At 40.7% G+C, this 25890-nt stretch overlaps 1 protein-coding gene across 2 annotated transcripts; it reads left to right on the top strand.

Moving 5' to 3' along the window:
• The first annotated feature begins 5575 nt into the window (after positions 1-5575).
• Positions 5576-25890, top strand: LRRC42 (leucine rich repeat containing 42). 2 transcript variants are annotated; one of them, XM_020871424.2, is made up of 8 exons: positions 5576-6033; positions 11700-12186; positions 18332-18463; positions 19593-19711; positions 21269-21357; positions 21529-21642; positions 23848-23932; positions 25394-25890. In XM_020871424.2, the coding sequence occupies exons 2-8, from the start codon at positions 11714-11716 to the stop codon at positions 25666-25668; spliced, it is 1287 nt and encodes a 428-aa protein (XP_020727083.2). In that variant the 5' UTR covers positions 5576-6033; positions 11700-11713; the 3' UTR covers positions 25669-25890. The 2 variants fall into 2 exon arrangements, with proteins under 2 accessions (XP_020727083.2, XP_020727084.2); XM_020871425.2 differs by lacking the exon at positions 5576-6033 and adding an exon at positions 7365-7417.

Here is a 25890-nt window from a genome sequence, read left to right as displayed (position 1 = left end):
TTTAAAAAAATCTCTTGGCTGTACTACCCAGAATGTGGGGTCTCAGGTCCTTGACCAGGAATCAAAGCCATGCCCTGCACTGAAAGCAGGGTCTTAACCACTGGACTGCCAGAGAAGTCCCAAGGGGGCCCAGGTTTGATCCCTGTGTGTCAGGTTATTAAGATCCTGCACTGCTGTGTGGCGGGGCCAAAAAAATAAGACTACTGACTGAAGAAAAAATAATATCAAGGACCGGTGGAAATTTAACAGATGAAAGTAATAGATACACTAATAACACAAAAGAGAAAGACAAATGAGGTTGTACTTTTTGTAAAGTTCTAATGTTGAACATGAAGTGATATGCTATTAATTCAAAGTAGAGTAATATGGTGAGGATACATGCTATAATCCTAGAATTAGGATAATGCAACCACTAAAAAAACATAAAGAGTTACAGGAAGGAGGTCAACAGAGAAGAAAAATTGGAATACCATAAAATACATGATAAATTTGAAAGGCAGAAAAGAAAAAAAGAATTCAGATGGGACAAATTGAAAATAAATTACTAGAAGACAGATTTAAATACAAATACACAGATTATTCCATTAAATGCTAGTAAATCAAATACTGTATTATCAGACTGAAGGAAAAAAAAAAAAACCTAAGTACTCTTTTCAAGAGACACACTCTAAATAACAAAGTAAAAGGACAGTATAAGATAGAATAAAATCTTAGTATCTCATCAGGTAAATTCCCCTATTGAAATTTTCTCCTATTTAAAACCAAATGGTTTTTGGTTCTATCCTTTATACATTATTACAAACAGTTTTATTAAATTATATTAAAATATTTTTTGAGATGTGGATTACATCCATTATAGATTGAATTCAATCTGTTGTGGATTCAATTCCATTATAAGTCTATAATTTGGAAAGAAGAAACATGTTTATGATAATGAGTTTTCAAATACATGGATCTGGAATATCTTTTCATTAAGACTTCTTTTAAGTCCTTAAACTATACAGTTTCCTACAAACATATCTTCACCTTTATTATAAGATTCACTCTTAGACACCTTATAGTTTCCATTATTACATAAATGGGATCTTAAAAAAAAACTATTTTTTTTAAAGTCTTATTCTTTACCATACAACGAATATTTCTAACATTTCACCATTAAATGTGATGCTCACTGAAGATTTCTGTCAGACACTGTTCATTGGGTTACAGAAATTCCTTTAGTTTGTTCTTTTCATTTTTTCTTTTAAACACAAATGAACATTGAATTTTATAAAATGCGCTTCTAACATTTACTAAAGTCATCATATAGATGTTTGTACATGTTGCTAATGTGATAAATCAAGATATTCTAATGTTATAGCGTCCCCAGTTTGTAGCATAAAGTCTATCTACATGGACAAGGTATAATATTAGTATTTTTATCCATAGTTGGATTTAGTTTGCTAGTATTTTCAGAAATTTTGCAAATATATTTCTAAGTGAAATTTGCCTATAATTTTTGTTGTTGTTGTTATTTAGTTCATGTCTGGGTTTGGAATTTAGACTGTACCCCTAACATAAAGAAGTCAGAAAGTTTCCCTTATTTTTCTGTTTGCTAGGTTATTGGATCCTATAAGTTCAGTAATGTTTGTGTGTAGATTTTTTATTATTTCAACAGTTCTTTTCAGGCTTTCGATACCTTCCTGAGTCAATTTTGAAATCTATATTCTGACAAAATGATCTATTTCTTCCTAGTTTTTGTTTATTGGCATGAAGTTCATTTTCTATTGTAATTCTATTGATAAAATCTAGTATTGATACTGTTAAAAAACTGTGGTAAGATTGGTCAAGAAAAAAGGCATATATGCTAGTATGTTTTTATTTTTCCTTTTTTCTTGCCAATTTTATAACAGTTTTTAATACTACTGATACCAAGGAACTGGCTTGCATGAACATTTAACCCTTAGTTTGAGGATAAGAAATCTGGTAAATTCCTGGAAATAAAGATTGAAGTACTTGGATGATAATTTTCAACAAAATTCTAAAATTACTAAAGTTTATTGTTATTAAAAGCATGGCTTTGAAAATCTAAACAAGAAAGTAGCAAAATTGGAAAGCAACAGTAATATTAATTCAAAAGTTATACCAAACTTAAATATTTCTTTTTGTTTGTTTGATAGAGTTGCTACCTATCAGAGATATTTCTGAACATTTCAACAAACTTCAGACCAGGTATCTCAAGATACCCTGTGGACTAGATGAATAAACATGAATGGGTGATAGGCAGTACTTTAGGTAGATATTTATTTCTCAGAATGGTTATACTCAAAGAATAATGATTAATGGAACAGAATGAATTGTGAAGACCTCTATCCTTATCACATTCAACATTTTTATTAATTAAGGATGGAAAAAGTGTTTATCAATGTTGCAGATGACACAAAACTGGGATGTCAGCTAATATGCTAGATGACACAATTAGCACACAAAAAGATCTGAGCAAGCTAGAAAGACAGACTGCAATGAATAAGATATTTAAAAAGAATAGTAAAGGCCTATACAAAAAGTCGGTCACACCAGGAATGATCTTGATCAGGGATTGGCCGACTACTGCCTGAGAGCCAAGTCTACCCTGACATCTGGTTTTGTATGGTCCATGAACTAAGAATGCTTTATACATTTTAAAGTATTTTTCAAAATCAAAGTATTTTGTGTCACATGAAAATTATATGAAATATGAAATGCACACAGCTCAGTGTCCATGGATAGTTTTATTGGAAATGGCCACATACTTTTGTGCTATAGTGACAGAGCAGAATAGCTGTGACAAACCATAAGGCTCATAAAACCCAAAATATTTATTATCTGGCCTGTTAAGAGAAAAAGTTTGCCAACCTTTCATCTGTACGTATCAAAGGTAGAGGATCAGTTGATTGCAAACTCACTATAAAGCAACAGTGTACTGTATCTGCCCCCAAAGGCAAAGGAAATGTTACTTCAAATTGTATTAATAGAGTTACGAAGGAACTATTACATTCTATCAAAATCTTTGAAAACCAACTAAGGGCCAGGCACTGTGCTAGTAATGCAAAGATACTATGTAGTAATCTTTGACTATGTACACCTAAGACAAAGACTGTGACTAAGACTTGGTTTTTGCCTTTAAGCTCAGAGTCCAGAAGATGGCCAAGCATGAAACTAATTGTTATGTGCAAATAGTGTGATCCACATCTAGAATACTGTGTTCAGTTCTAGATAGTACAATTTAAGTAGGACATTATCAGGCTTGATATTGTTCAGAGGAGAACAAAAAGTTCATGATGATCTATAAACTATGTTAATATGGAAAAAGCTCAAAGAATATCGTTTCAAGAAGAGGTAATTTAGTGAGAGAAATGTGACTACAAGTTTTAATATCACAAATATTCATAAATAGAAAAAGGATTAGAATGCAACTCTAGTATGAATTTTAAGAAGGAAGACATGATAGATATAAGAACTTTCCTACGAAGTAGACTTTTAATCTTTTCCACCCTTTAAAGTGTCCAAGACGACGAAGTGATTATCTTTGAAAGAAACTTGTACTGGAGTTCTTTCAGACTGAATCAAATTCCAGGGAACATAGATAAGGAAACTTGAAAGCCAGGTAAAGATAGGGGGCTTTAGCCTGTGGTCCAGTGGTTCACAATTGGACTGGGGATGATTTAGCACCCCCGCAGGGTACATCTGTCCATTTCTGGAGGCAGTCTGACCGTCATACTGGGGGCTGTGTGTTAGGTTGCTCAGTTGTGTCCAACTATTTGCAACTCCATGGACTGTATTCTGCCAGGCTCCTCTGTCCATGGACTTCTCCAGGCAAGAATAATGGAGTAGGTAGCCATCCCCTTTTCCCAGAAATCTTCCCTACCCAGGAATCGAACCCTGGTCACCTGCACTGCAGACAGGTTTTTTACATCTGAGTCACCAGGGAAGCCCATAGTGGGGGGAGGGGGTGATGCTACTGTCATCTAATAGCATTTGGGCATTTCATGATGCTACTAAAAACCCCTCAATGCACAGGACACTCCCCCAAAACAAGTAATTATCTGACTGAAAATGTGAATAGTGTAGAGGTGGGAAAACCCTGCGGTAATCTACTTTGGGGTGGAAACCTGGAGGTTGGAGACTTGTAAAGCAAGGAGAGAAGAGAGAACCTGCTTTACAAAAGCGTTATTTTAGGGAAATGTATCTAGCATTAATGTGTACGTAGTAGATGAATAAGGAAGACAGTGTGATCTACAAATGTTCAGTTTTCTTCTAACCTCACATTCTTACAACCTAAGTTGTCTGAAGGAAGCAAACTTTAATACAAAACTCATTTCATACCTCCTGTAGCCACCAATATCCTTCCTTTTTCCTCTGTTGGGTGGAATTATTCAAATAACAAGAAAGAAGTGGCAGATTTGGGTTCACTTTAGAGCTTTTTGCTGTGGTTAAGGAGAAAGAGGCAAACCAAGCCTAAAGAACTGCCCCCCACCCCCAAACAACTCAGCAGACATGCTGCTTTGTAACTCCAAAATGCAGGTTCGGGGTGTAGTCTAACTCCCCATCCTGGGAGGCCTTACTTAATTCATTCGTGTTCACTCACGGCCTCAGTTCATTAAAGGCGGTGAACTCTGGGATGTCATCCTTTGCATTTTTAAAATTCCCTTACCCTGGACTTCCATGATGCCTATCCTCCTCTAAACCCAGTGCCACTCAGCCACCCTTTCACCTCCAGTTCAAAGCCATTTCAAGACCTCCAAGAGCCCCAAACACATACTTTTGGACGCCCGGCCCCAATTACATAAAATACACGAGCCCATATCCTATTAATACATCAACTATAACCCTTAAGTATACGGGTTACGTTCCAGTTGATAGGTTACATCTTGATACATTTATTAATTTCGATTCGGAACTGATTTCCCCTTTTGGGGGGGTCAAAACATTATTTCCGCCTTCCAAAAAGTTCGTGGGCTGCCACTACTGTCTCCAGGACTCAGAGAACAGACCTGCGTCAGGCTTCCACCATCCGGGTCCCTCAGCACCCGCCCGCCATCCTCCGCCTCCTCTCCGAGCGTCTCCTCACAATAAGCCGCCAAGCTCGGTCGCTCCCTCCCCCACAAGCATCCCCCTCCTACGACCTAGTCCAGCCAGGATCCCACCTCCCCCAGGGCTGGCCGCACCGCCCTGCTCGCCTCAGCTTCCGGTTAGCTCCAAGCTCGCGGAACGCGGGGAGTCGGGATCTCACTACAGCCCCGCCCTCAGCCCCGCACCTCCCCCCTCTCCGCAGGCCTCCAAGGAGTTCGCTGGCGAGCAAGTCCTATTCCCGGCTCTTCGCTCCACCCCGCCCCACAGGCTCCGCCCGCCCCCGCCCCACCCTGCGCTGCGTGCCCGCCCCTATCCCCGCCCCCTCATGCCTAGTAGTCGAGATCCGGTCGCGCACAGCTGTACTCCCTTCTCTTACGCACCACCTCGCCTGCAGGCCCCGCCCCCAGACCACGCCCCCATGCTCTTCACCGCGCGGGTTGAGCTCTGTAGCCCCGCCCAAGGGCCTTTCACTAGGCAAGGACCTTTCTTTAGGCAAGGATCTTTCCTTAGGCAAGGGCCGGAGCACATGTAACCTTCCTTCACCGAGCAAAGCTAGATTCCTGGGGCCTGTGAGACCCACGCGACCCGCCCTCGCGCGAGCACGCACGCGCAGTCTTCACATCTCCCAGCTCGGAGCCCTCGGTCCTCAGGTCGCCGGCCTTGGGCCCGGCCCCGCCTCCAAGCCCGACCCCGCCCCTCATGCCGGGTCTCGCGCAAGCGCGCCTACCCTGCCCAGTCTTTCCCCTCCCCAACCCCCGCCGGCTCCGCGGTCTCACGGCGCCAGGTCGCCCCCAGCCCCCTCCTTCCTCCCGCCCACTCTGTGTCCCACCCTCCCTAGCTTTGTGCCGGGGGCGCGGAACCGCTTCCCCGCCTCAGCCGCGCGGCAGGAGGAGGGAGCCGCCAAAGAGGAGCTGCCGCTGGCTGCCCCAGACTGGGGCACAGGTAGGTGGCGGCCGCGGGCTGGGCCGCTCACGGAGCCCAGGGCTGCGAGTGGGGGCGGGTGTGGTTTGAGGGAGGGGGGGGAGGGGGGAGGGGAAGACCGAGAGGGTCGGAGCTGGGGTGTGGTTGGGTGAAAGGTGTGAGGGTGAGGATCTAGGGTTGTCAGAGATGGGTTTAAGGGTGGAGTTGATGCTGGGCTAGGGTATGGGGCGTGTGAGAACTGAGGTTCGTTCGGGGCCTGGGTGGGAAGAGGGAGCAGGATTAGCTTGGGTGCACTTGGGGAGGGTCACGCCTGAGAATTTAGAAAGAAATGGAGAATTGCAGTCCTGAGGAGGGGGAGAGGGAATGGGATTTGAGGAGGGCTAGGAGTAAAGGATCTAGGATTGGAATAAGAGAGGGGTGGGGTTGGGGGAGCAGGGGAGAAAAGTTGGGGCTGTGGACTGTGAAGTTGGACATTGTGAGTCGTGAAGGAAGGAGGTTTTGAAGGTTGAGGGCAGAAGACGAAGAAAAAGATGGAGAGTTTGGAGTCCCAGGAGAGGGAATCTCAGAGAATGGGAGGAAGGGAAGACTACGTGATAAAGGACCGAAAGAGTTGCAGGGGGGTTAGGGAGGGTGGGGGTGGAATGGTGCGGTGGAAAGAGGGAGAGCCAGGTGAAGGTGTGATTGGATCTGGGCCACCGGGAGCCACATTCAGAAGGGTCGTGGAAAGATTGGAAGGGCGTGAGGTTTGAGAGTTGAGGGCAGGGGAGTTGGGAGTGGGTGAAAGGAGAGGATTAGGATTTTTGGTGCGGAGATTGGATTTTGTGTGAGAAGCTCTACAGTTGGCAGGTAGAAAAGCTGTCAGATGTCAGGATGTAGGAGAGATTGGCCTCTCCTAAGAGGCAAATAAGGAGCTAGGTATGTGAGAGAAGGTAGGTGGGCAAGTGCAAGTTATAAAACAAAAGAAACGAATTGAAAATTGAGTAATGGTGGTGATCCACAACAATAAACCTAAGATTGTTACTTGTTTATTGGTGGTTTGAAAAATGGTGGTGATCCAGAACAATAAACCTAAGATTGTTACTTGGTTATTGGTGGTTTGGAACTAGTTTCCGTTCATGTTTTTATGTTAGACATTTGCTTAAGAATACTGCATTTTCAAATAAACCGAGGGTGTCTGCAGCCTTGGGATGAAGGCCATGGAGTGACAGATGTTTTCCTGGTGTGTGGATATGGGTAATTTCTGCCCTGGCAGAGGAAAGAGGGAAAGCCTCAGTGTAGCTTTTGTCCTGGCTCAGTTCCCACCAACTCTTTTCTCAGATGTCCACTGTTTTTTTTTTATCTCTGCCCTCTCTCAGCAGCTCCCCCCCCCCAGCTTGAGTCAGTGAATACCAGAGGGTTCAAACAGGTGGGTGAGATTAATTTTTAACGTTTTTTTTTAATCCTTAAAGCTGATGTCATATTTTTATTCTTGAGAGACAGCATCATGCATTGGAAAGAGCTTGAGCTTTGGAGTGATACAGCTTTGAGATTGAATTCTGGCCCTGCCACTTAGTAGTTCTGTTTCTTAAGTAAGTTACTTTTAGTCTCTGAGCCCCTTTATCTATTAAATGGCGAACCTTACCTCACTGGATTGTTGAGATTGCCTTTAATATAGTACCGAACAGTGCTTGGCAACTCAGTGGGAGCTATCACACCCACTATTATTATCATCATAGTCTTACTATGGTTTATTATTTCTGAGAGATTGCTACCTTACTTTACCTACTAAAGTTAGGTGTTTTCTTCTTTTTCTTTTCAAATTGCATAACTGTAGGCTCAGGTAACAATTTTAATTGCCTCCTATAGTCTGCTTCCCTGACTCCCATCTTTGCAGTCCCCTCTACTGGATGGTCAAGGTTCTTGCTTGGTGAACTGACTTCAAGTTCTAAAAAGTCATGTTTAGTTATCACTTATTTTATCTTGCCTCTTATTCGAAGAGGCAGTAGAGAATTGAATTTTTAATGTAGTAAGGCTACATTTTATTCATTTGATGAAATGACATGTTCATGGTAACTTTGGCTCATTTGTGGTGACTGCATACTAGAACATGTACTATTGTAATAGTTTTCTATGAGATTTTATAGGTTACAGAACCACCTTTCCAGAGACAGGCTGGAAAACTATCAGAGGCTACCTTGTTATTCTGTTGCTCTAATATGAAATATAGCTAATGCAGACCTTCACTGAACATTGTTATGCTTTCACATACTAACTACTTTAACTTTCCCGGTCGTGTAGGATTTTTGCCGTGATATGGAACAGGCTCTGTCTCCTGAGGCGCTCCCTTCTAAAGACCGCTCTGTATAATAGCCAGGAACAAGTAGAGCCAAGTTACAGAAACTTTGGCATTTTCTTGCCTTTACAGTTCTTAACTTTGAAAGGCTTAAACATTAATATAATTCTTAGGTCGTTTTATGGTACCTCACAAACTCTTAGGATGCTTGCTCCTTGTTGGGAGCAAGATGCACAAATTTAGTAGTAGATATCAAAGGTCACTGGAATTTCCTGATCATGGTCTGTTCCTCAGGTACCATAGTTGAAGAACAGACAGCCCTTGGCATTTGATGAGTAAATTTAAGTAAAAAAGTAAAGGTAAAATATAGCCAGAACTATGTCTGCTTTGAAAATGATTCATGTGAGACTTCCCTGGCAGTCCAGTGGTTAAGACTCTGGATTCCCAATGCAGGGGTTCAGGTTCAATTCCTGATCGGGAAACTTAAGTTCCAAAAAAAAAAAAAAAAAAAATCCATGGAAGCAGAAGCTGCTGGGATTTTGGGCAGCCTGGGTTAGCATCTTCACTTTGGTCCCCAACCTCATGTGCCCTCTGCTGGATGGAATCAGTTTTCTGGTTTTCACCGGAAGTGGTCCTCCATTCATCCATTTATCCGTTTTACCCTAGAATCTATGGGCAGCACTATTAAGAGTGATGGCTAGGGGTGCTACACATGAGCAGACCCTGTTTCATTGCCAGGGGGTTTATAGTGTGCTGATTCCTTATGTTAACTTCCACAGAATTTTGTCTTTCCACTTTTAAAATCAGGTCAGTCTTACGTGGGGCTGTGCTTGGTATGTACTTCCAGGTCTACAGGTAGAGAAGGACTATGAATGTTCAAGTCCAAAGAACAAGACCAAAGGGGATCTGCTTTGTCTCCTCATCAGGATTAAACTCTGTGAGATTGAAGGAACCACGTGCTTACACCTGGAAGAAAAGCTTAGAATAAGTAAAATTATCACCTTAGCAGAGGCACTGAATGCTGGGAACAGTATGGGTTATGAGAGTTGGCACCATGACAGGATTTTTTTTTTTCTCTTTTTTAGATTCTTTTTTTCCCCCCTCCCTGATAGTACCAGTAACAATATACTCCCATAATCCTCTTTGCTTCTACCACCGGCAGAAGGGTCTGGCGAGTTGGGGGAGGAGCCTGCAGCTGTTGCCTGGAAGAGGAGCTGGCTCCTAGCAACAGTATCAGCAGGCCCTGCAGCTCAGAGCCCTAAGTCTGTTCTTTTGAGGTCCCACTCTTCCTCTCATTTGGTTCAGCAAATATCTACTGAGGGCTTACTCAAGCTAGGCATTGTGTTGGCCTGAAAAAAGAGAGATGAATCAAACAAGTGCCTTGCCCTCAAAGAGCTCACAACTTTGAAAATACTAACAAGTGAACAGATAGTACACAGTGCTAAGTGCTATATAGAAAGAGACATTGGTGCTCTGGAAAAACCAGACAGACATGTGCACTAGTGCAGGGATTAGGAAGTTTTCCCAGGAGAGGGATGTGGTTGAGCTAGCTGTTAATGAGAACTAGGAATCAGCTAGGTCAGGGAAGCTGAGAAGGCTGTTCCAGCCAAAGGGAGCAGGATGTGCAAAGGCCAGTGGGACGAGAGAACACAGCCAACTTAATTTGAGTAGTATGGCTTGGCTGGAGAGTAAGGCATAAGATGAGCAGGAAAGAATGAGGCTCTTGGGCGTGGCGTGGCGTGGCAGGGCCCTCTTTTCTGGTGTACTTTTACACACATAATTATCCTCTGGAGAAACATGGATCATACTGATGCCTGCAAAAGGATCACTGTTTGATCTTCCCAGCCTAAGCATTTTTGATCACTGACTTGATTGATTGACACTTCTAAGTGGCTGAATTCAGAGCTACATTCTAGCCCTGCATTAATGCAGACAAAGCTGGGTTGGTACACTCTTAAAAGTCAATCAGTCTTTTAGAGATAATAGCAGCTATTTGACCTGTATTACATTAAATTTTACCTACAAATCATAGCAGTGATAATCATACTTCATTTTATTTAGCATGGCAATTTCTCAAATATTTTTGAAATCTCACAGTTCCTCAGGAAAGCAAATATTCATTCCAATTAGTACTTGGGCATAAAATGTCATCCACATGATTGCATAAATAAACTGCTGTTTTTTGATATCTTGCCTTACCTCAGAAGTGCCTGTTAACTGAAGAAATTAAGGAACGAGAGCTAACTATTCTAGCCCTTGAATCTAGCATCTCAGCTTAATAGCTTTTAGTTAGGTCTTGTGATGGAGGCCTTTGTGGATCAAAAAAAAAACAACCAAAAAAAATGTATTGCTTGTGTTCTCTCTAAAGTTTTGCAAAAGAGTAAACTTTAGTTCCATGACTGTCTACTCAGGGACTATCACATGCCAGAGCACTATGTTAGGGTGAATGAATTAAACATGCTCTCTGCTCTGAAGGAGCTCAGGTCAGCAGAACACACCTAGAAATAAATCAGTAGCAAAAATGCGAGCCAAGTATAATAAAGAAATGTGTGGAAGGTGCCAGGGTAGCAAGGAAGGGCGTTACTAGTTTCTAGCATTTGTTCCGTGTGAAAACATATTTTAAAATATAAATAGTAAATTCTACATGTTACTATTAATATTTGTAACTTGCAAGTCAATAAAAATTTTAGAATTTTGATGGATGCATAACATTCCATGGTGTGGATGTAACATTTATGTAATAATACCCTTGTTGGACCCTGGGATTATTTTCGGTTGTTTTGCTAATGTCAGCTGTGCTACCATGACTTGCCTTGCCAGGGACTGCCTTCCACTTTGATAATTCTCTTAGAGTGAATTTTACTTATTCATTTACTTATTTATTTTTGGCTGTGCTGGGTCTTCGATGCTAAGTGGACTTTTCTCTAGTTGTGGCGAGGTGGGGCTACTCTCTTGTTGTGGTGCTCAGGCTTCTCACCGTGGTGGCTTCTTCTGTTGAGAAGCATGGACTGTAGGATAGGGCTCAGTAGTTGGAGTACATGGGTTAGTTGCCCTGAGGCATGTGGAACCTTCCTAGACCAGGGATTGAAACCATGCTCCCTGCATCAGCAGGCAGTTTTTTAACCACTGAACCACCAGGGAAACCCTAGAGTGAATTTTAGAAATGAGATTTGAGCTGGTTTTTGAGAGATGAATAGGAGTTCACCAGACAGACAAGAAAAGGGGAAGAGTAGGAACAGGCATTCCAGGTCAAGGTATGCCAGGGTTCACAGGCAACTGGTAAGCTTTGATTTCCCCAAAGCAGCTGGAGGGCCTGCCTGGTAGGCTCGTAAAGCTCTGGGCACAGCATGGTGAAGTTACATTTTACAAATGGCATTTTAATTGGGTTTTCTTCCCTTGTACCTTGCTTTTACAGTCACAACCAAGGCAATGTCTTACTACCTCAACTCAGAAAACCATCTGGACTCAGGGCCCATCTACGTGCGAGAAAATGGGCAACTGCACATGGTCAATCTGGCATTGGATGACGTTAGGAGTAGCCTGCAGAAGCCAAGGCCTTTCAGACTGTTTCCCAAAGGCTTTTCTGTGGAGCTTTGCATGAACAGGGAAGATGACACTGCACAGAAAGAGAAGACTGATCATTTCATCTTCACATACACCCGGGAGGGAAATCTTCGGTACTCTGCCAAATCCCTCTTCAGCCTTGTCCTGGGCTTCATCTCTGACAATGTTGACCACATTGATTCCCTTATCGGCTTTCCTGAGCAGATTGCTGAAAAGCTGTTCTCTGCTGCTGAAGCCAGACAGAAATTCACAGAGCCTGGTGCAGGGCTGAGGGCTTTACAGAAATTCACTGAGGCCTATGGAAGTCTGGTGCTTTGCTCCTTGTGTTTGCGAAACAGGTGGGTGTTCTGATTATGATAGTGAGTATTTTATTGGGTGTGTCAATTCTGTCAGGTTCTGGGACTTAGTGGGCTTGGGGGCTTCCCCCATCAAATAGCACTTGAATTTAGAATTTTCAAACACGAAGTGGTAGGCCATTTTGAGAAAAATCATTGTCTTTCTCCACTCCCTCACCCTCCCAGACAACACTTAGCTTTATTTTGTTTTTTGTTTTTGTTAGTGTTTTTGTTTTTTAATTTATTTATTTTGAAAACACTTGATAAGGATTAGTTGATTGCCACAGCTCTTTCATTAGATAGAAAATACTCATCTACCAGCTTTTCTAGTAGGAGAAAATAGGAAAGACAAGATGTGATCTGTCAAATATCTCTTGGTATACTCTTCGGGGATGTGAAGATTAGTACCCAGAGTTCTCATCTCCATTCCAGTTTTCAGACCACTGGATATTGAACATTAACTAAAAAGCAGCTTTCAAAGAAGAGGGGATTAAAATTTCAAGTGTCTTAAAGTTTGGAAGTTTTCAGTAAGGTCCCAACAGAAGAACCACTGTCTATTTTCTAGCAGAGCATATGTTTTCTCTTATGATTGCCTTTGCTCATATACTTTGATTGACTTATTTAAATTTTTTACGCCACTATCATGTAAAATAGCTTTCAAGGCATCTACTAATTAAAAAGAAAAACTTGAAAAAAATTACACAGAAAAGGACTTAAACACAAACACAAAGGGTATAAAGTGAAACATAAAACACAAGAGGGTATAAAGTGAAACATAAGCCTTCCTCCCATCTCTCTCCTTTGCTCTTTCCCAGAGACAACTACTGTTATCAGTTTTCTTTACTTAATTCCAGAAATACTCTGTATATACCCATGCATGTATAGCTCGCCTCTTCATTTTACAAATGCAACACAGTGCTCACACTCTTAAGCACTTTGCTCTTTCACATATTTTCAAAATTATTTGCCATCAATATGTGTAGATTTTTAAAATAGCTGTGTATATATAACCGTTATATGAATTTTTGTCATTCAAAATGTGAAAGGCAGCTTACTGTTAAGATGCACAATCAATATGACCATTAAAACAAGGCTAACCAAAAGCAATTAATGCACAGACATAGAGGAAACAATAAAATGGGAAAGACTAGAGATCTCTTCAAGAAAATTAGAGATATCAAGGGAATATTTCATGCAAAGATGGGCTCAATAAAGGACAGAAATGGCATGGACCTAACAGAAGCAGAAGATATTAAGAAGAGGTGGCAGGAATACACAGAAGAACTGTACAAAAAAGATCGTCATGACCCAGATAATCATAATGGTGTGATTACTCACCTAGAGCCAGACATCCTGGAATGAGAAGTCAAATGGGCCTTAGGAAGCATCACTACGAACAAAGCTAGTGGAGGTCATGGAATCCAGTTGAGCTATTTCAAATCCTAGAAGATGATGCTGTGAAAGTGCTGCACTCAATATGTCAGCAAATTTGGAAAACTCCAGCAGTGGCCACAGGACTGGAAAAGGTCAGTTTTCATTCCAGTCCCAAAGAAAGGCAATGCCAAAGTATGCTCAAACTACCTCACAGTTGCACTTATCTCACACGCTAGTAAAGTAATGCTCAAAATTCTCCAAGCCAGGCTTCAACAATACATGAACCGTGAACTTCCAGATGTTCAGCTAGTTTTAGAAAAGGCAGAGGAACCAGAGATCAAGTTGCCAACATTGCTGGATCATCAAAAACTCAAGAGAGTTCCAGAAAAACATCTATTTCTGTTTTATTAACTATGCCAAAGCCTTTGACTGTGTGGATCACAATAAACTGTGGGAAATTCTGAAAGAGGTGGGAATACCAGACCACCTGACCCGCTTGAGAAACCTGTATGCAGGTCAGGAAGCAACAGTTAGAACTAGACATGGAACCACAGACTGGTTCCAAATAGGAAAAGGAGTACATCAAGGCTGTATATTGTCACCCTGCTTATTTAACTTATATGCAGAGTACATCATGAGAAACGCTGGGCTGGAAGAAGCACAAGCTGGAATAAAGATTGCCAGGGGAAATATCAATAACCTCAGATACGCGGATGACACCACCCTTATGGCAGAAAGTGAAGAACTAAAGAGCCTCTTGATGAAAATGAAAGAGGGGAGTGAAAAAGTTGGCTTAAAGCTCAACATTCAGAAAACTAAGATTTTGACATCCAGTCCCATCACTTCATGGCAAATAGATGGGGAAACAGTGGCTGACTTTATTTTTGGGGGGCTCCAAAATCACTGCAGATGGTGACTGCAGCCATGAAATTAAAAGACACTTGCTCCTTGGAAGGAAAGTTATGATCAACCTAGACAGCGTATTAAAAAGCAGAGATACTACTTTGTCCACAAAGGTCCTTCTAGTCAAGGCTATGGTTTTTCCAGTGGTCATGTATGGATGTGAGAGTTGAACTATAAAGAAAGCTGAGTACTGAAGAATTGATGCTTTTGAACTGTGGTGTTGGAGAAGACTCTTGAGAGTCCCTTGGACTGCAAGGAGATCCAACCAGTCCATTCTAAAGGAGATCAGTCCTGGGTGTTCATTGGAAGGACTGATGTTGAAGCTGAGACTCCAGTACTTTGGCCACCTGATGCTGGGAAAGATTGAGGGCAGGAGGAGAAGGGGACGACAGAGGATGAGATGGTTGGATGGCATCACCAACTCAATGGACATGAGTTTGGGTGAACTCCGGGAGTTGGTGATAGACAGGGAGGCCTGGCGTGCCATGGTTGGTGGGGTAGCAAAGAGTTGGACACAGCTGAGCGACTGAACTGAACCAAAAGGCATATGATAAAAAGAAGGGAAAAAGTACATTTTACTCCTTCATTTTTTTATTCCAAGTTATTTATGTTCATTGTGGAAAAATTAGAACAATGAAAAATAGTTATGATACAAACATTGCTTTAAAATTATTTTATAAAGGCAAATACTGTTTGAGAAACATAAAACTGTTTAATAAAGTTTATAATTCCATCATTCATGGTGGTGGTGGTTTAGTTGCTAAGTCATGTCATACTCTTTGCATTCCCATGGGGCTGTAGCTTGCCAGGCTTCTCCCTCCGTGGAATTTCCCAGGCAAGAATACTGGAGATCATTCATGGTAATTATTTTCAAATAATGTATTTTTGTACATTTCTGAATATACTCTATAACTTGTATTTTGCTTTTTCCTCCATTTACAATTATAGCTTAGGTATTCCTCACAATGGGGAAAGTGCTTTTTATCCCATGTCATGTCTGCATACTGTTCCACTGGTCAAATTGGATGAGAATAGCACTTTCATTCACATTTAATGAGCACATAATGTAGCATTTCTGGAAAGCAACTTGGCAGTATGTAGCAAAAGCCTTAAAAATATCTGTATCCTTTGTTTGACTCAGCAGTTCCATTTATTAAGAGTTTGTTCTAGCTTCTAATGTGATAATCAAATATCAGAACAAAATACTTTACATAAGGATGTTCAATGTAGTACTAATTGTAATAGTGACAACCTGGAAGCCAAATATCCAACTAGAGGAAATTAAGTAATCGTGTAACTGTTAAGATAATATCCAAAGATCATTTAAAATGATGTGGTAAAATGTTCATTATATAACAAATGAAAAAGAATAGTTAAAATTACATATATGATCCCAATTTTGTTTGTGAAAAAAATAGAAAATTTTATATGCATTGCATATATTGGGGGAAAAAGAGGGAAGCTCACTGAAATGTAATTTAGATAATGAAATTGGAATTAATTTTCCAGATTTTAGTTGTTTTTCAGGAAATGTTTTCCTTATAATCAGAAAAATATGAGAAACATTTTTAATACTCTCTTGACTCATTTTATTTCAGCAATTCTGAATAAGTAATAAGACAGTGCTGTCTTATCCAAATATAAGGGTAGGATTTTCAGTTGTGATTGAAAACTTCCCTTCTTTTGAATCCCTGAAGGGAAATAGGAAGAGGGCAGGAGATTTGGGTTTGCATTTGCAATTCCCAGCTGAAGCTGCAGCAACAAAGGTTTTACCAGCATTGAAAAATAAGGTAATTGGTTAAGTGCAGGCACTTGCTGTTTGGGGTTGGGTCACAAAGCTGCCTGCCAAAAGGAGAAAACTGTCTATATGTTTCAACCTATAAAACCATCTCTTCCCTCTGATTTTTAATCACACTGATGGTCACAGGAGGCAAGTATGTTTTCCTTATAATATCACCCTTTGTAACTGAAGTAATTTTAATAGCTACCATTTAATGGGGCCTACCAGGTGCCTCAGTGATAAAGAATATGCCGCCAGTGCAGGAGACGCAGGCGACTCGGGCTCAACCCAGGTAGGGAAGACCCCCTGGAGGTGGAAATGGCAACCCACTCCAGTACCACTACCTGGGAAATCCTCTGGACAGAGAAGCCTGGCAGGGTACAGTGCATAGCCTCACAAAGAGTTGGACGTGACTGAGTACAAGCACACACCATAATTTTCTTAATAATCCTTAAAGAAAATAATCATCAGCTCCATTTTCTAGCTGGAGAAATTGAGACTTGCAGAGGTTAAGTAACTTTCTTACAATCATACAAATAATTAGCCTTGCTAAAATCCAGACTCAGGTAGGTCTGACACTAAACTGTGCTCTTTCTGTTGCTTCTCCACTACATTCTTCTGAACTTTTTAAAGGGAAAGTTGGAAGATTAATTTTCAGCAAGACCCTAGAGCTTCATTTATGTCCTAGATAAGCATCTAGTAGTGTCTGTGGCTTTGTATGATTTGTTTCTTTCTTAGTCTTGATTTTTGTAATGTTTGTGAATCATGTTCTACATCGTTTTGTCCTTCCCAGATAACCCGTGTCTCACAATTACTAAAAATCTTTTAGTTAATTGGTCAAAGGATGTGTGTTTTCCTTTCTCTAATTGCCATTAATCCCCAAATCCCCATTAACCCACTTCAACTCTGTGATTGGAAGATGGAAAACAGAAACTATTTACAGTGTAATTAAAATATGTCTGAATAAATAAGGCTCATTTGTGTACCCAGCTGAGCTTGGTCACCAGGCAGCTTAGAGGGGGTATCAATGCCCCTGGCCATCTGTATCCAGCAGTCAGGCCAGTGATCAGCTTCAATGTATCTTACTCTGATTGGAAGTAGGCAGAAAAGAGATCTGACGCCCTTCTTGTCCTTGGATTATTCAGTGCTCTTTTTGATAATTATGATCCTGGTGACAGAGAGAAATGTGAACACTTTTAAATACAAGCCCACTGATCCTACTGAACCATCTCACTATGAAAACTTCTAGACATCTATGAGGAAAATGGATGAGAAAGGCATGCTCTTGCCACAGGCATTTCCCTTTCCCTGTTTTTTTTTTTAGGCTCCTCTCCTGTTTCCTGTCACTTCTAATCCCTTTTCATTTTTTCTTGCTGACCTCATATGAAATAGATGGACAACTAGAAAGCAGGGTGGAGACCACAGCAGTGTCCTTTTAATCTTCTCTTCCTCTGCAGAGGCCTTCTGATACTCCACGATAGCAGTCTGGCCTGGTGCCCAGTGTAATTAAAGTGTTCATGCTCACAGGTTTGTCTTAATAGCCATCTAGTTTGGAATGAATTCTTGTCATAGTCATGCTGCACATAACTTTGGAGTAAAGTTAGCAGGCTAACCGTGGCACTGGGGAGTGGGCAGCTATTCAAGTAGAGAAGATAAAACCTGATGTAACAAATAAATCTTTGATGTGGTATGTTGTTGGGCATGTACAGGTTAGAACCCAGAATTCTTGGCCTGTTCCAGTTTTCAAAGCAGTAGATATTTAGCATTAAGTAAAAAGCAACTTTAAAAGAATGACTGGTTAAAATTATGAGTATCCTAAAGTTTGGAAATTCTCTGAAAAAGTCCCAACACTGACCCCAAGGTCTGACTTCTAACAAAGCAGATATTTTCTCTCGTGTCTTGCCTTTGCTTGTATGTGTTTATGTATTTATTTAAAGTTTTTATAACCTGTGCCTACATAGTAATCAGTAAAGTCTGCTTATTACATAGTATCTTGTCCTGATGGAATGTTGATGTATTACAAAGCCACACATGGTGATGTTTTAAAAGAAGGAAAAGAAAAGCTGTATGATTGCTGTCCATGCCCGACAGATACCTGGTGATTTCAGAAAAACTCGAGGAGATTAAGTCTTTCCGGGAGCTGACCTGTCTGGATCTTTCGTGTTGCAAGCTTGGAGATGAGCATGAACTTCTAGAACATCTCACCAATGAGGCCCTGTCTAGGTATTGACCCTCCACCATTTGTAAATGAATTGTTTTTTAAAGGTTGATCCAGTGGGAAGGATGTTAATTACTTCTCAGTCCTGTGTTTATTTGCTAACTTTTTTTTCTAGAACAGTTTCAGTCTCCATTTACTTGGTACAAGCAGTGTTGATTGGACAACTCAGGAAAGTAAGTCAGTAGGTTCATTTATCTAAATAAAATTTATTTTGACATGTAGTACTTGACACTACCTGGGTTGAAAAATGATTTTGCCCTGATTTATTTTAGCAAGAGATGAGAAGTTACATAATTTTTGCAATCATTATCATTTTCTATTTTAACTGTCATTGAACTGTAAATCATTTAAAAAGTGAACTATTAAAAGACAACCATAGAAATTCTTTTCAAGAACCATAATTTAAAGAAATCACCCAGTTCACACCCTTCATTAAATAGTCTGACTGATCTCAGTCTGGCTTGCAGAGAGGTGGTCAGATGGATTCCTTTATGGTTTCATAAATACCCAGAAGGACAAAAGCACTAAAAACCTGAGTCTAATCTTTTCCCTCAGGCCTGCCTAGGAAGTGAGACCGGCATACTGCCTTGTAGAAAGGTATTTTTACATGAGGTTGATAAAAGTTTGGATCTCTTGCATGTGGGACAGTGGAGCACATTAACACACCAGGTACAGTTTAGCTGAATGGATTGCCTTATGGCTATACCTTATAAATCCATTCTGAAAATTGGATTTATAAAATATTAGAATGAAAGAATTGTGCTTTATATGGAGAATTCTCATAGGAGTTCTTTAGCAGACTGTCCCAACATTTAGAATGTTTTTGACACAACATGTGTCAAGAATGCAGTTTTGTGTGAAGCAAGTGTATTTATCTTCTTAATAAAGTCCCTGCTTACCTCATTGCTCCATATACCTTTAGTGCCCTCTACCATCTGAGGCTAGTACTACATGCTTCTTTGGTCTCAAGTTAACCCTCCATAGTAACTGAAGTAGCATCAAAGGATCTTTAATTCTGTTAAATGCATTAAGTGTGAAATAGCAAGGGTTAGAAGATACATTTTTAAATGAAGTTTATATTTTGATTTTCTCAAATGCTTTTTAAGTAATTTACTCATGGACTTTGTTTCCTAGTGTAACTCAACTCCGCCTGAAGGATAATTGTTTATCTGATGCTGGGGTGCGGAAAATGACAGCACCAGTCCGAGTGATGAAGAGGGGCCTTGAAAATCTGTCGTTACTAGATTTGTCTTGTAAGTTCTGTTAGCAGTTATAGATGATTAATATTGGAAGAATGGACTTAGAGAAATCTAGTTCTTCCCCTTTGTCTGAGAGGTGATAAAATTGAGGGGTGATTCTTAGGTGCCCAGCAAGTTAGTGGCAGAGCATGACTAAAGCCGGAGACTGTTATCTCCTGGCCAGATACCTTTCCTGCCATGGTACCACTCTGTAGGGTGGTAAAAGCCCTTATGGATTCACTCGTGCAGCTTATTCTCTGCAGAGAGGTCATATTCACTGTATATTCACAGCTTAGAGGACATTTGGCTCATCTTTACTTACCTTTGAGTTGCTGATTGATAGTGTCTATCAGCTAGGTCATTTCTTATCAATAATTGCTTGGTGAAAATCTGGATAAATTGACAATTTTGATACTTACTCAAGATGAACCAGATACTGATCCCAGTAGTAGAAAGATTATAAGATCAGTTATGATTTAACTGAGCATGTATTGAATATGTGGCAGGATGGTTGGTGTCAAGAGTAGAGAGAGCAGGCCTTTAAAGTCAGAGGACACTCCTTGCTCTGCTACTGTGTGCCCTTGGGCAAGTTATTTAAACTCTCTGAGCCTTGGTTTTGGCTTCTGTAAGATGAAAATAATAACGCCCTCCCTTCCTCCCTGGGAAGTGTATTCATTTAGCAGATTTTTTTTTTGAGTGTCTGCAATGTGCCAGCACTGTGCTCATGCTCTTGAGGACCCAGTGCTAAATGCAGTACTCTCTGATATGAGAAGATGCCATGTAAGAAAGGATTTTTTTTAAAAAATGCAGGGCTTCCCTGGTGGCTCAGTGGTAAAGAATCCACCTGCCAATGCAGGAGATACAGGTTTGTGAGATATCACATACCGCTGAGCATCTAAGCCCATGTGCCACAATGCTTGAGCCTGTGCTCTGGAGCCCGATGGCCACAACTGCTAAGCCCGTGTACCACCGCTGCTGAAGCCTGCATGCCCTAGAACCTGGGCTCCACAGCAAGAGAAGCCACCGCATTGAGCAGCCCGCACACTGCGACTGTAGAGTAGCCCACCTTGCCACAACTGGAGAAAACCCATGCCGCAACAAAGACCCCGCACAGCCACAAATAAATAAATAATAATTTTTTTTTTTAATGCAGGTTAGTAAGACAGTGATAGTCTTTGTGTCTAAATATCCTTGAAAATCTTATTAAAATATTTTACTTTGGAGGTGAAATGTCTATGAACAGAATCTAATATACCTGTTTAATATACATGTTTAGAATATGCTGTTTTCATGTGGTTCCAAATTAAACCCTTTGTAGTAGCTATCTGGTTCATTAATTTCTCTGCTAACCCCTAACTCCTAGGAAGTTCAGAGCTATAAAAGATCTTAAGGATCATCTCGTGTGCCTCTTCATAGGAAAGATAGATTCCCATATTTAATTTACTCTGAAAAGTTTGTTCTCTCAATATTTTATATTTTATCGTTGTTTGGCCTTTTTTCTTGAGCTTATCATTGGCATTTTAACAATACTTATAACTGTAACAGAATGTTACCTTTGTTTTTGGCATCTAGGTAACCCTCAGATAACAGATGCGGGAATTGGATACCTCTTTTCTTTTAGAAAACTCAACTGCTTAGATATCTCTGGGACGGGACTCAAGGTAGGATTTCTGTTCCCTTCTCTTACTTTCACAAACATACAGTTTGATATTTTGCTTCTGCCAATCGACGTTTAGAAAGGGCTGGTATCTATGATAGTGTTTATTTCCTACTGAGAGCAAGTTAAGTGTTGACCATGTGTGTGCATTCGTGTTCTGTTTTTCCCTTACTAGGACATCAAAGCTGTCAAACACAAGCTTCAGACCCACATCGGCCTCGTTCACTCCAAAGTGCCTTTGAAGGAATTTGATCACAGTAACTGCAAGACAGAGGGCTGGGCTGATCAGGTAAGGCAGATTTTTCTCCCCTACAGTTAATATGGCTTCATAAATTCCAAGTGTCGTATTCAACACTCGAATAGATGCTAATCCTTTTGGTATTCTTTGGCTGAACTGTCATCTTCAGTCAGACTCGAGACACTGATGATTTGTAACTAACCCAGTTACTTGAGAAAAGTTGTTAGATGCTAGTCCTTACATCTCATGCTCTGGCCACTAGACTGTACTTCATCCTTATTGGACCTAGAAGAAAATGCCTTCTTATAAAGTGACTCAGAAAATAAATGAATTCTGGCTTGCTATGCAAAAAAACCCCAGTATGATTCCACTTCAGAAGGAGAGATTCTCTTAGCTGTTTGTGTACCAGAAAAAGAGAACAGGTTACACTGATAAAAATTTAAGTCTAACTCTTTCCCATTTAGGGGGCATATTCTTAACTCTCCTTAGTAAGGAAATGTCTTTTTTTTTTTTATCCTTAGCACTCCCATTCTCTTTCTTTCTTGTTTAAGTTTAAAAATTGTATTTTATGTACAGAAAGCTAGCATTGTTTCTGGGAAGGTAGAGGTCTTAGATGACCCATTCAGGGAAGTTCCCTTAGTCCAACTTATTGAAGCTGATACCCTTCATGTACTGGTGGAAACACTGGTGGCACGTATTGAGGCCGTATTTTCAGATCAGACCATGCTAGTTTGAGCAGACAGAGCCCTCCCATTTTCAGCTTCTTCGCTGAACTTTCCTTTGATGCTGTCTTGTCTTCTTGATGGTCTTCCTCAAGTTGGTCAAGTACAGACTCAAGTAGGCATTCAGGAGGTAACCAAGTAGAGCACCAGTGGATGCCAGCTTGCCTGTGGTTGGCGCCTGTTTCCTTCAGATACTTTAAACCAGTGTTGATTGGAGGAGGCCTGGAGGACCCACTGAGCTTTTTGTTCTGGATCCTTCCTTGGCTGCACTCTGTAATACATGGTGGTGGACCTTTCCAGCCACCTCATGATAGCATCACTTCCTTATAGGTAAGCAAGAAGGATGAGTCAGTGTTTCAGGATTACTTTGAAGTTTGTTGAGAAAATGCATGCTGAAATCATTTCACGTGTCCATTGTCAGACTAAGTTTGTAGCGCTGAAAGAGTCCTGGATACATCCAGTGGGCTTGGGGCAGTTTGGAGTGGTCATATAAAGGCTTGGAGTGGTTGGTTATGGTAGCAGGTGACATTGTGGAAAGAGCATAGGCTGTAGAGTCAGAGGCCTGAGTTTGGGGTCCTGGCTCGGCAACCCAGTAGGTATACAACTTAAGGCAGCTTTGTGTCTCTTGTTTATTCATCTCTAAAATGGAGAAACCAGGACCTCTCTTGCAGAGCTAAGGATGAAATAAAATAGCTAGAGCTTGGACTGAAAGTGAGTTGAGGCTCCACACAGCTTCGCACCATGCAGCCTCAGCTAGGCCACTAGGACGTGGCAAAGGTGCTTTATCTATCTTCTGTTGATCTCTTATTGAAACTGTTTCAGGCTGACTCCATTCTCCTGCCTCATCCTCAGCAGGTGACACAGAAAAATGAGGCCATCTAACAGGAGTCCCTTTACTTCCCCATGTCTGTCTCCAAATTTCTCCATTAAATCACTTGCCAAGGAATGGTAGAGCTAACTCTGGAACTGATTTCCTAAACTATGCGTTGTGCTGCTTCGGTGTCTTACAAATGTTTGTCTGTCTTTATGATCATTTCATTGCATACCATAATGAGAAGTATGGAATTTAAAGTTCTTGTTACTTATGGTATATGTGAAATATTAATAATTGTTGACCTTTATTTATTTGTAGTTTCTACTAAGCCAGATTTTCAAAAGAATTTGTAGTAACTTATAATAAAAATATTAATACATTTATAGCAGTTTTAAAAAATGGAAACTGATCATGAAGTATCCTGAGAGTATGGAAATGTGGTTATTTTACACATGTACAAGAGTTTGAATTACAGTTGATATAGTCTAAGGTGTGAAAATGGGCCTAGGAATGTGTGAAAAGTATTACGACTAAGGTTTCAAATTTTAGTAAAGTACATGCAGTTTATTTGTAGATTGAAATAGAGACTCATCGTAGTCTGAAGCAAGATTACCACAGGGGGGTTGGTTTATGGAAAGAGGGGTTGGGAACAAGGAAGGCTTGAGATTAAAAACTCGAGATTTTGTTTGGATTCACATCTTTCCAAATATATTTTATTAGATTGTTCTGCAATGGGAGCGTGTGACTTTGGAAGCTATGAAGCCGCAAGAAACCTTGGAGTCTCGAACAGCAGCCCACCACTTCTGTGAGAAATTCCCTTTCCTTTGGAGTGTTTTGTCCTTAGATTATTTGGGCACTTAGCTCATCTTCACTCAGTGGGAAGATTAATTATGATAGCATTGACTTAATTAGATCGCCAAGATTTATACTCTGTCAATATAGCTTATAGTGTAAGTTCACACTTAGCTTTGAGCACCAGCACCAGGAAAATAACTTATTAAGTGTATGTATGTATGTACATATGTGTTTATATATATCCCATCTTGTTCCAGAAGAGATTTGCAATGATACAAAAATAGAATACAGAACATTTAAAAAGGAATTAAAGTGTAGCCAAAAGTAGAAGCAACTCAAGTGTCCATTGACAGATGACTGGATAAACAAAATGTAGTATTTACATACAATGGAATATCATTTAGCCTTAAGGAGAAAGGAATTGTAACACTTGCTATAACATGGGTGAAATTTATAGGGACATCCTGCTAAGTAAAATACACTGGTCACAGAAGACAAATGTTAGGACTTCCCTGGTGGTCCAGTGGTTAAAAATCTGCACTTCGAGTGCAGCCAGCACAATTTGATCTCTGGTCAGGGAACTGAGATCCCACATGCTGCATGCTATGGCCAAAAAATAAAAAAGGACAGATGTTGTGTAAGTCTTATGATGTTCCTAGAGTGGTCAAGTTCATAGTGACAGAAAGTGGAATAATGGTTGCTGGGACTGAGGTGAGGGGTGGTGGGGAGTTACTGTTTAATAGGTACCAAGTTTCAGTTTTGCCAAGCTGAAAAAGTTCTGCAGATGGATGGTGGTGATGTTTATACAGCAATGTGAATGTACTTTATGCCACAGAACTGTACACTCAAAGATGATTAAAATGCTAAATTTATGTTATGTGTATTTTACCATAATTTTTTCTGAAAGGAGTTAAAGGATAAAATTGAAGTGAAGAGAGAATAAAAGTAGAAAAATGAGAAAAAATTATTCTGTGCCAAAAGATACAGAATAAAGTTGTATCATTTGCTAGAATTGTGCTACGAACTTGGCTGTCTAGAAGACAGAGTCAAGTCCAGATTCTGAGTAGTAATAATGACACTTTTTGAGCTTTCACTGTTGTACCAGGCATTGTCCTGAGCACCATATATTACTTCTTATATCTTCACATCACCCTTATGAAGTAGTTTTTGTATCCCTATCTGAGAAAACTGAATCTTAGACAAGTTGCTTGCCCATGATCATTTATCCAAGAAGTGGCAGATCTCAGATTTGACTGTAAATCTGTGATACTCTCTGTGAGTACATACCTTCAACCTGTGCTGGTGCATATGCTGTAAATTACTTGATAAGGCACACAAAAGGGGGGAAATGAATCCAAACTCACCCTGTTTGGGCCTCTTGTCACTTCCGTTGGATCATTTTTCTGGGCTTGGCCAGGCGTTGGCAGCCAGCATAGCAAGCTCATCACCCTTCCCTCTATCATCCTTACAGATGGGAAGAGGACTCGAACAGAAGCCCTAGGGAAGTACCCCCTGACAGAGGCCCACATGACCTCTTCCGAGAAGCTCCAGTTCTATAAAGAGAAGGCCGCGGACTGCCATGGGCCACTGTCAAAACACGAAGCCCTCTCAAGCCAGGAGTCAAAGAAGGGCAAGAAGAGAGCTTTCGAGGAGCCAGAGAAGGAACAGAGCAGCTCTTCACAGTCTTCAAAGCAGAAATATGTGTGTCTTGCTGTTGAAGACTGGGACTTGTTAAATTCGTATTGATTGGCAAATATAAGTTGACCTTCTCCCCCTCCAGTGCTAATGTATGAGGAAGGGGGGCTGATGATGTTTTCCTTTTTGTTTGAATTTACCTATGGCATTAGCATAGCAAGCGGATATTTCTACTTTTGTGGTGGGGGAGGGGAATGCTATGGAAGTCTGTAATAATTTCTAATGTATATTTTCAATACATAGTAATTTTTTCAAATAAACGTTTTTGCTGTC

Source organism: Odocoileus virginianus, chromosome 5, assembly GCF_023699985.2.
Source record: "Odocoileus virginianus isolate 20LAN1187 ecotype Illinois chromosome 5, Ovbor_1.2, whole genome shotgun sequence".
Classification (NCBI taxonomy): domain Eukaryota; kingdom Metazoa; phylum Chordata; class Mammalia; order Artiodactyla; family Cervidae; genus Odocoileus; species Odocoileus virginianus.
Note: the sequence above shows the minus strand (reverse complement) of the source record. Positions and strands in the feature narration are given on the sequence as shown.